This window comes from Homalodisca vitripennis, unplaced genomic scaffold (genome assembly GCF_021130785.1).
Source record: "Homalodisca vitripennis isolate AUS2020 unplaced genomic scaffold, UT_GWSS_2.1 ScUCBcl_5177;HRSCAF=11786, whole genome shotgun sequence".
NCBI classification, from domain to species: Eukaryota; Metazoa; Arthropoda; class Insecta; order Hemiptera; family Cicadellidae; genus Homalodisca; species Homalodisca vitripennis.
In genome coordinates, this window is record NW_025781287.1 from 16106 (window position 1) to 27759 (window position 11654).

At 33.1% G+C, this 11654-nt stretch overlaps 1 protein-coding gene across 1 annotated transcript; it reads right to left on the minus strand.

The window, feature by feature from the left end:
• Positions 1-692: 692 nt before the first annotated feature.
• On the minus strand, positions 693-1298 carry LOC124373258. Its single transcript, XM_046831642.1, has one exon. It carries the CDS (start codon positions 1296-1298, stop codon positions 693-695), a length of 606 nt encoding a protein of 201 aa, XP_046687598.1.
• Positions 1299-11654: the final 10356 nt, after the last annotated feature.

An 11654-nucleotide genomic window follows, 5' to 3' on the forward strand; every position in this document is an offset into this window, starting at 1 on the left:
TAAATAAAGCTAACTCATGAGAGTCACACGGCACTTCAGATAAAATAATCAGATCAAACTTAGGCCTACTATTTTTGGATAAAAGTTGTAATTTTAGTGTGTCCCCAGTGTTTATTCAGAGATCTGATGTTTAGATAAAGAAGGTCTATATCCTTTCTACTTTCACCTAGGCTATTTGTCCATTCTTCGAAACTGCCATAATTACAGTAATATAAACGACTATCGGTTAAATTTAATGCCTGCATGAATAATGAGTTAAGACTAAACTATTTAAAATGTAACAACAAAATCTAAACATTACTGGCAACAGGTAGAGAGGCAACAAGTAATAACAAGCTAAATAGACTATTAAAAAATTAACAAACCCTCTTTGCCTCCAATAAAGGGAACAATAAACTAAAGAGGTGTAAAGAGCAATAACAACAATCAATAACAACACACAACAGAGATCTAGATATAATAAACAACAATAAATTAAACAAACTATGAAAAAATCAACAATTTCTAAAGGCCTAATATAGTATAAATATGGTAAGAAATGCTGTGGTTGTAATATATAGGCTAAATTCATGCTACAGCTTCCAACAAACAATATAAACAAGCAAATATCCAGAATACTGGTGAAAAAGGGCTCCATTTCGAAGTTAAACAATTTAAGTTAGTTTTTTGTTTGAGTTTACTTTAGGCTAAACCTAGTTTATCTTTTTTAGGTCGTCTCTAGACTTAATGACCAGAACATTTTGACTGGTTTCTCCCTTTTTCACAAATATTCTCCCGCCACTAAACCAAACAAAAGCGTAGCCATGTGTTCTGGCTCTTAGCTTAGCGTCTTTGAGTAACAGCCTATGATAACCCGAAAGACTCTCGTTAAAATAAACTCCGCTGATTCTTGCTTTTCTCCCACTGTGCAGCCACTTGTCTCTTATAGTCTTTGAATAGAATTGGGACGATGCTGGTGGGTGGTGGTTGCCGTCTTTACGAGGTTGTAGACGATGTGCCTGATGAAACTGGGAAGGCTGGTAGTCCACATGGATGTCTTTGGCCACCTTTTGTAGCACCTCTGCAAGATTTTCTTGTGCTGAGTTTCCTTCCACTTTCAGCCAATGTATTTCTAGGTTTAGCCTTCTACCGTATTGGTCCAGGTCGGCAATCTCAGCTGAAAGTTCTGCCACCTTGGTGTTCAGCTTGTCAACTGCTTCTCTGGAAGCTTGACCATTTGACTTAAGGGTGTTAACTTCGGGCTTTAAGCTCTTTATTTTCAGCTCGAAGTTCGACGACCTCATCCAGCAATGAGTCATACTTTTCAGGGAGAAACTTCATAGATGACTCAATACTGTCGAGTTTTCCCTTCATGTCCATGAGGGCCGTTACTTTGGCGAGGATAGACCTCTGAACACCTAGGCTACTAACCTCTAAATCGTCATCCGGGTTTGCTTGGGGGAAGTACGTCTTCATCTTCATTTTGGGATGTAGAACCTTTTTTATTCTTTCTACAAATAGTTACATACCCAAGTAGACTGCTTAGCGCCCATGAATGTCCAAGTTTGCTTCTTCACACTGCATCTTTCAAAGTGGAAGCCTCTGCTACAGGATGAGCACGATGCATAGTCTCCGGTTTTAGAAAGTTTATCGTTACAATTGCCACAGTTTTCTGATGCCATACTGAGAATGATATTTAAAAAAAACTCACAAAAATATAAATTGAGTGTAACAGCTATGTAATAACTTACAATTTAATGTTAAATGTGAGAGCGTAAACGGAATACTGTCTGCCCAAAACAAACCACCTTTTTTTTATCCAAGGCAATAATTTGGATATTTGTATGTAAAGTATATTATTAAATAATCAACACGGTAATGAAATACGTTATTAAAATATTATTGATATGTAACTCATTCAATAAATATTTCTTTACTTGACTTGCTCCACCGGGGTTATAAGGGCCGCATGCTCTTCCGGTCGATGACGACTTCACTATGGGTGATTTTTAGGCTCCTATTGCAGGTTGCTTTCAGTTTGGAATGAATCGTAATGAACTAGGTCTTGCACTACGCAGTTTTGACTGGATGAATATTTATTTTGGAGAAAATCCCTTAGAGCCTCCACACATTGGTGAATAATACTCTCACTAATGTGATTTTCAGGCTATTATTGTTGCTAAGTTTTTTGCTGCTGGAATCTTTAACGTCTTCCACTAATTTGAAGTTATTGCTGGATACATATTTATCTTGGAGAAACTCCATTAGTGCCTCCACCCATTGGTAAATGGCACCTTTCACCAAATGCTCTCCATAACACATAGAACTAACATGTACTCCCTATACTACTAATAACCATTATTCCAAGTGTGATATCCAGACTCTCAAATCAACGTTTATTAACTATACTACTTTCAACCAGTACTCAGAGTATAACATCCGGACTCTGAAAACCAGACTCTCTGTTATGCTACTGAAATGATCTGCAAATTCTGCTTACTAATTAACATTAGCTTTGTTTAGACCGTCTCGTAATCTATGAGAATTACAATAATTTAGATATTTGTCTGTAAACTATATTATAAATATTCAACACGGTAATGAAATACGTTATTAAAATATTATTGATATGTAACTCATTCAATACATATTTCTTTACTTGACTTGCTCCACCGGGGTTATAGGCGCCGCATGAGCCTGAAATATGCACTTCCGGTCGATGACGGCTTCACCACAGGTGATTTTTAGGCTTCTGTTGCTGGTTGCTTTCAGTTTGGAATGTTCGTAATGAACTAGGTCTTGCACTACGCAGTTTTGACTGGATGAATATTTATTTTGGAGAAAATCCCTTAGAGCCTCCACACATTGGTGAATAATGCTCTCTCACTAATGTGATTTTCAGGCTATTATTGTTGCTAAGTTTTTTCTGCTGGAATCTTCAACGTCTTCCACTAATTTGAAGTTATAGCTGGATACATATTTATCTTGGAGAAACTCCCTCAGTGCCTCCACCCATTTTTAAATGACACTCTCACCAATGCTCTCAATAAAACATAGAAATAACATGTACTCCCTATACTACTAATAACCATTATTCCAAGTGTGATATCCAGACTCTCAAATCAACGATTATTAACTATACTACTTTCAAACCAGTACTCAAAGTATAACATCCAGACTCTGAAAACCAAACTCTCTGTTATGCTACTGAAATGATCTGCAAAGTCTGCTTAATAATTAACATTAGCTTTGCTTAGACCGTCTCGTAATCTATAAGAATTACTATTTATTTATTTTATTTTATTTTTTTATTTATTCAATTACATTGTTTTACACAGTTTGGCCTCGCCAAGTTACTTAAAAAACTTGTCGGCGAGGTCCAGAGATATTTCCTTACTTCTACTGCTCCACTTCTACTGGCAATAATGTCTTTAATAAGTTGTATCGCTTAAATCAATTTAATAAATTATTACTAATGACGATTTATTTGCGGTTTAGGGCAGCCATCATGTTTCTATTTATATTTGGCAATTGTATGAATATGGTTTGAACTTATTCTAACAATAATAATAACAACAAAATAATATAACGATTACATAACGAAAAACAATATAAATTACAAAAACATGGTTAGAGATTTGAAAAAGATTTTTCTGATAATAATAACAATATATTCTTCTAGGATTTCAGTGTTGTGTAATACGTGCATACCTGTCTGAATTTGTTCCTCTTTGTCTGTCTCCAGTTGTGTGCAGTAGTGTCGTCCTTCATTCCCCGAGTGACTACGATTAAGAGAGTATCGTAATTTGTGAGTAGCAAATTAGTTTTAAAAAGTTGTGATTGCCTTAATTGACTTGATTATTCCTGTTAGTCAGTGTATTAACCTGTCAATATGTAGACGTTGCCAAACTAAATTGTCTTTAGTTACCTTTTGGTAGTATATTAAAACTAGGAATTTCCTTTTATTATTGTACAATAATAATTAAAAAGTAATACACTAAGCAAACTCTTAATATTACTGTGTCAGGCTGGACTGGACGCCATGGCGGAAAGTCTAGCCACAATATCCGACATGGAAACGGAATTGGCGGTATCTAAAAATACTTTTACCTAATACAACAGATTTTATAATGATTGACCAGGCTACCCCTAGTGTAGAGGAGAATAACGAAAGAAAAAGGAAAAAGAGCGATAATGAAAATTTAACACCAATAAGCTTACACACTCATAAAAACTTTAGTTTTCCAAGTAAGTAAAAAACAAAAATCCATTAGATATTATAAAAGTCACACTCTAGTGGACCATTTTGAAGTTATTATCCAAAGTAGAGATAAAAAGAAAATTAATCCATTTGCCGTAGGGAAAATAATGAAAAATCATTGTGAAGATATAGACCACATAATAAGGGTAGGTAAGAACCTCAAAGTTATTTGTAAGACATATTGTGCTGCCAATAATCTTGTAGACTCACAATATTTGCAACAGTATTTGGTATTCGTACCTGCCAATAAAGTTGAGTGCACGGGTGTAGTGTATGTTGAGCCTGATGTGACCGAAGAAGAAATAGTGGAAGAGAGTTTATGTGAATATACTATTTTAAGTGCAAATAGAATAAAAAAATGGATCAACAAAGAGTTGGTAAGTACCCATTACATGAAAATTTATTGTTGATTGATTCCGAAAAAAAAATTACCGGATTTTGTCACCCTAAATAAACTATGTCAGGATGATGGTAGTAGATGTTTATATGCTTCCGGTAAGACAATGCTACAGATGCTTTAGTTATGGGCATGTTGCAAACACACACCCTGTGATAAAGATAGACTATGTTAGAATATGTGGTCAAAAGTATCATTCAAATGAGTGCGATATAACACCAAAATGTATTAATTGTAATGGAGAACATGCTAGCAATAGTAAAAAGTGCCCAGAGTATGTAAGACAAAAATGTATTCTTGAGAGGATGAGCATACATAAAGAATCTTATCTGGAGGCTAGTAAACATCACCCCCTTAATCATCCCAATATATCAAAAATATACTAAGAGTAGGCATAACCAAATAACTTACGCACAAATGGCAAAAGTTAATATTAATGATCATAGCGCTTTTCCCAATCTAAGAAAACATACCAAACCAATTTTAGCCATAATAATAGATACCTTCCACTTATGTCACAGGTAAGCGATAGTGATGAAAAAACCAATATCAGTCCAGAAATATATGGTAATAGGCCTAATAATAGAGATAGATATGGTAATAAACCAAAACATACTTATATAAGTAAAAATAAATCTAACCATAACATTACGAAATCTAGAAAACGGAGTGGGGAAGTCGTGCCAATCAAGTCCAAGTGTTGAAAGTAAACTTTCATTACCAGATCAAAACCCTGATTAATGATAGGGAACAACAAAAAATTTTATTACGCAGCAAAGTTGATGAGTTGCTCAAACCGAATTCAGGAAGAAAAAATTTTAAACAAAAAAAAAGTTGATGATATAATAAGAGAGTGTTTTAAATACACTCTTGAAACCAATAAACAATCAGTAGGAACAATAGTTAAACCTAATAATAGAAGCAATAATCGACCGTTACAGCTAGTTGGTAAAACAAACCTTTAAAAACAAATAAAAATAAGTTAAAATTATGATCAATATTATTCAGTGGAATGCTCGGTCACTTAAAATCTAAGTGGCCAGAGGTAATTAATACATTAATACAAAATGAAATTCATATAGCACTTATACAAGAAACCTGGTTACAGGCAAAATGATAGGCTAACTGACGATAATTATAAACTAATCAGGCTAGATAGGAACGACTCGTATGGAGGAGTAGCCTTTATTATACATATTAGTATAAGTGTTAAGATTATTAGAGAATATAACAATCATACATTACAATTGTTAGCTATAAGTATTTAATAATTTAAGTTCTCCTATTAAACTATATAACGTATATTGCACCAATAAACATATAAATCCAGCATTCTGGTACAACGAATTATTTTCTAAAGATAGTGGACATACTCTAATTGGTGGAGACTTCAACGCGCATCATCCTTTCTGGAATTGTACTAAAGCCAACAGAAGGGGCAATTCAATTTTTTTAAGGTCTATAATGATTCCAATTTTATTTTAATTAATGATCACAATTATACAACAGTAAACAACATGTTTAAAAGGCAATCTATCCTAGATTTAACCTTTATAACTCCAGAAACTATATGCACAACTGCTAACCTGGAAAGTAGGAAATGACCCTATGGGAAGCGACCATTTTCCCATTTACATTCAATTTCAAGAGCATTATAATAATAACCCCAATAGGCCTATAGTTTATTTTAAAAATCAACAGTTTAATTGTCCAAATATGAAAAAATTATAAACAAGCCAATTGGAAAGGGTATACTAAACACGTAAAAGAGAAAATTAGTAATCTGGAAATAAATGAATTAAATCATAACATAGAAAATCTATATGAAAATTATTTACCAGGCTGTAGAAGAAAATATTCCTGATATAAAACCCATAATGAAAAAAAACTACATTTAAAACCCAAAGCATGGTGGACTCAGTAATGCTCCCACGCAGTAGCTAAAAGAAGATTAGCTTTTTTAAAAACATTTAGTATTAGCTATGACCCCTATTAATTACCATAAATACCAGATTGCACAACTGAATACCAGAGAGGTCATTAGGCTAGCAAAAAGGAGGGGATGGGAGGAAACTTGCCAAAGCATGGCCTTTACCAACTCCACAGCTCATGCATGGCATATTATAAATAAATTAAAAACTAAAAATCATGCAACTACTTATTATGATAAACTGCATAAAAAAATAATGAAGAACTTGGAGAATAAATTTATTAAAAAATATAATACCAGATTATGTCCCACATGTGACTGAAATTACTACACCTTTAAATTACTGAATACCAACCACATTCTTGAAACCAACTTTACATTGAATGAATTCCAAATAGCAGTATTAAGCAAAAAAAGAAGATACATCACCTGGAATGGATAATTATCAATTACAGCCTGATACGACTACTACCAGAGAGAATTGGGCACAAAATGATTCTTAGAATATATAATGATAATATGGAATGGAAAAAACTAACATCCCTTTCTGTATGGAAACAATTTAAAATTATTGGTATACTGAAAACCAGGGAAAGAGAAAAGTGACGAAACATCATATAGACCAATCTCATTGATCCCTTGCTTCATAAAAATTATGAATACTATGATAAGAAATAGGTTAGAATGGTTTGTGAATAAACTCAATATTATACCATCTACACAATATGGTTTTAGAAGGAAACGAGGATGCGCAGACTACTTAACCACCTTTTCATCAGAAGTGCATAAATGCGTTATCACAAAGCGAAAATTAATAGCTGCATCCCTAGACATAGCTAACGCTTATGACCATGTCCATCTTCCCACACTATACAATAAAATGTTCATTCTAGGTTATTCCTGCTAAGTTCATTTTACATTGCAGCAAATGGCTAGCCGACACAGAGTATTAACCATAAGTTATTCAGAATTACACTCTATCAAGAAATTCCAGCAGAGGCCTGCCGCAAGGAAGTGTATTAAGTCCAATACTTTTTTCTATATATATAAGTGACATAAATAAGAATTTGCCCTATGATATATATACATTACAATATGCAGATGATGTGCTTCTATATTACATTTAACAAAAAATTTATATTATTGCGCATGATAAAATGCAGAATGCTCTAAACATCATGGAAAACACATTTATGAAAATAAGGCTCAATTTAAATGCATCCAAAACAAAAATTATTATATTTACAAGGAAAAAGAGTTATTGATAACAGCAGACAATATTTCCTTGGTGGAGAAGAAATTCCAATTGTAAATGAATTACGATTATTAGGCGTTATAATTGACAACAAATTCACATTCAAACATCACGTAAATAACCTACACTTACAATGTCAAAAGGATCTGAACATACTAAAAATAATTTCCTGCTGGAGAAATGGGGCTCATCCAAAAAACAGTCCTACAAGTATACAGAGCATTAATACGCTCAAAATTGGAATACTGCTGTCACTTGTTTGGTCACCTGCCACAAAAACATACTAAATAAATTAGATACAATTCAAAATCAAGCACTAAGAATCTGCACTGGAGCACAAAAATCTTCACCAATACTTGCCCTACAATTGGAAAACAGCTTCACTACCTCTAAATTTGAGACGCCAAATTTTAACCGAAAGGTTACGTTAGTTCACAAGGATTGTATCAGAAACAAACCATCCAGCATATGAAAAAATGATGTATATGAATATGATGTGCAACATCAATCCTTACTGGCAGAAAAAGAAAATTCCACTATTTATATCTGCACTTAATACTATGGAAGTGGTTAACCCTAACTTTGTGCAAGGGGAAAAAACAGCTACAATAGAGCATTGGGAATTTAATATGCCCTTGTTCATGGAAAAAACGACACCAAGATGCAAATAGTACTATAAATGATCAGGAAATTAAAAAAAGATCAAAAATACCATGATGTTAAAACAATATTTCAACAACTGTTTACACATAACCTATAAAGACCATATTATTGTCTACACTGATGGATCCAAAGACATTAGAGGTACAGGCGCTGCCTTCTTCATTCCACAGATAAACATAAAGAAAAAATTTTTCTCTGAATAAATATATGTCAAACTATACAACCGAATTATATGCAATATTTAAAGCAGTACAGTACATAAATACCCTCAATTTTGAAAATTATGTTATCTGTTCAGATTCACAAGCATCGATTGTAGCAATTGAAAATGCAAGTAAGGTTAAACACACCAGAGGGACTAATGATGAACATCATAAAAAATTATTTTAGATGGAAATAAAAAATATTACATTGCAATGGGTACCGGGACACTCAGGTATAGATGGCAATGAAATAGTAGACAAATTGGCCAAAGAAGCGATAGGAGATGGAGATAAAGAAGAGGAAATTTTTCATTGGTACACAAGATTTTAAAGCTTATCAAACAAAAAAATTATATATCAACAAATTTTAATCAACATGTTTAAAAGATTCACCCAAAGCAAAATGGTTATAAACAAAAATTAAGAGTGAATTTAATAATAAAAACCTTGGTTTAATACAATGAAACATGAGCAGAGGAAAACCTAATAAAACATCATTAGGCTACGGTTGGGTCATGCAAATGTTAACCTTAATCTCTATAAAATGAAACAATATTTCACCCCCATGTGTCTAAATGCTCCTTAGGTCAAACAGAAACCATAGAACACTTCATTATTCAAATGCCCCAGTAATTATCATATAAGAAAAACAATGTTTTAAGAAAATCAGTAGACTAATTGTTAGTGATAATGTAACATTAAGTAGCATTCTGGCTCAAGAAGATATTGAGTTATATAAGGAAATAAACCAATTCATTTCATTGTGTAAAAGAAAATTTATAACATCACTCACACACACTAGGAAAAAATTAAATGTCTCCTGGTCATGGGCTCTGTCTACCGCGGTTCAAACCTTTTTCGGGGATAGACTAGGCCTGATGGGACCCCTGGCAAGAAGATCATCCTAAAACCCAACCATCCAAGTGTTATCCTTCTCTCAATAGAATGTCCTTAAATCTTTTACTAATAAACACGGTTTTAGACACACTTATTGTAAATAACCTGTTGTAATTAAAATCATCTTAAGAAAATTTAAATTCACAGGAAAGGACCTAATTTAAACTAACATTTAATTAATAAATTGTTAAACATAAATGTTATTATCACTCTCTATTTGCATGCTATCAATGTCTTTGTGTATTTATAATTTCAAGGGCAATCACAACTAAAAAGAGTTAAGGGTTCAAAGAGGCTTTTTGGTTTTTCAAACCTAGCCCTATGCCAAGGTGGCATCAACAAAGAAATAAAAAAAAAAAAAAAATAGTGTCGTCTGGTCGAAACAGTTTCTGCTAATCGTAGTTAGGTTTATGTTTTGTTTTTGGGTTATGTTTTTGTTATGTTTGCTCACTGAGTAGTAAAGTGGGTTTAGTGGATTTTTCGTAGTCAGTGAATAAAGTAGTGTATGAATAAACAACAGTCTAGTACAGTGAGAGTGAATCTGAGTAATGAAAATAGTTTGAGTGTTGTGCAGTGTAGTGGAATGTCAGTGCAGGCTAGTGGGGATTGGGCCAGGCTAGGCCTATTTCTAAGACATCTACAAATGGCAAGTTATGTCTTTATACTTGATATAGCGGTCTAGCTGTATTTAACCAAATGTAGGCTGCCGATTTAAACTTCTTTAGATTTGGTAAATTTTCTATTTCTCTAGGCAGTTGATTAAATAGATTCGGTACTATATATTTCTGGTTAGCCTGCGCCCATAGTCTGTCCTTGGGGGTGTGTATTTTGTACTTAGCCAAATGCCTAGTATTATAGCTTCTGTCCAGGGTTTCCTTAAATTGTTTGTTTTCATAATATATTTGTAAAATTTTAAATATATACAATCCTTTTGGTGTTAGTTGTCCCTTTAAACTATAGTGCTGGGTCCAATTGATTGTCATTTATATCCAATTCATATCCGTAGAGTGCCCTTAAACATCTTTTTTGTAAATTTAGTATTTGGTTTAAAATGGCTATTCGCTGTTGTTCCCCCAGGTAGTTATTCCAATATGTGATTATTGATTGAAATAGTGCCTTATAAAAACTGCTATCTTTGCTGGTTCAGTAAGTTTATTTTTGCAGTTTATGCATTATGGCAATACAGGGGCCGAGTTTTCTCTGTAGTAAAGTTACATGAGGTTTCCATGTTAGCCCTATTGTCAACAGTTATGCCCAGATATCTCACAGTTTCAACCAATTTTAATACTCTCACATTGACATTGTTTATGACCATGCAAACATTCACAATCATGGTATTTAATATTTACTACTCTTATCAATTTTCATATTCTTTTGGCAAATATGCATTAAGCATGTCTTTTGGTTGTTTATTATCAAGCCATTGTCATGAGTCCATTTGTTTAATGTGTTTACAATTATTCTGTAGTATTTCTTCTGCAATTCTTATATTTTTATGCTGTGACAGGAGTAGTATGTCATCTGCAAAAGCAAAAATGTGACAATCCTAAATCTTTCTTAAAAATCTCCATCTAAATTAAATTATAAAAAGAGAGCTGGACCGATTTGGCTTCCTTGCGGTACTCCGTACTTTATATTTCTCTCATCGCTTAGTGTGTTCAATACTTTTACCACAAATTTTCCTGTCTTTTAAATAGCTCTTAAACCATTCTAAATAGGGACCCCTCACACCCATTTTGAATAGGGCTTGCAACAATCTTATTATGCTCTACAGTATCAAAAAGCTTTTGAAAAATCAATAAACAAAGCCAATCCATGCAGTTTAGTGTCCATAATTTTATTTCTTATATCTGCAAAACCCTTTTAATGCCATTTCAGTGTTGTAATTCTTTCTAAATCCAAATTGTTTATGACTTAATATTTTATTCTCATCTAAGTATTTATTTAAGTTTTCTAATACATATTTTTCTAATATTTTCTCTACAGATGATAATATTGCTATCGGACGATAATTTTGAAAATCCTTTTTACTGTTATTTTTGTTATACTGGTCTAACAATTGATGTTTT

Bases quoted from the DNA above. Each gene is read 5' to 3' on its own strand.
- LOC124373258 (XM_046831642.1), bottom strand. From the start codon at position 1,298: ATGACTCATTGCTGGATGAGGTCGTCGAACTTCGAGCTGAAAATAAAG.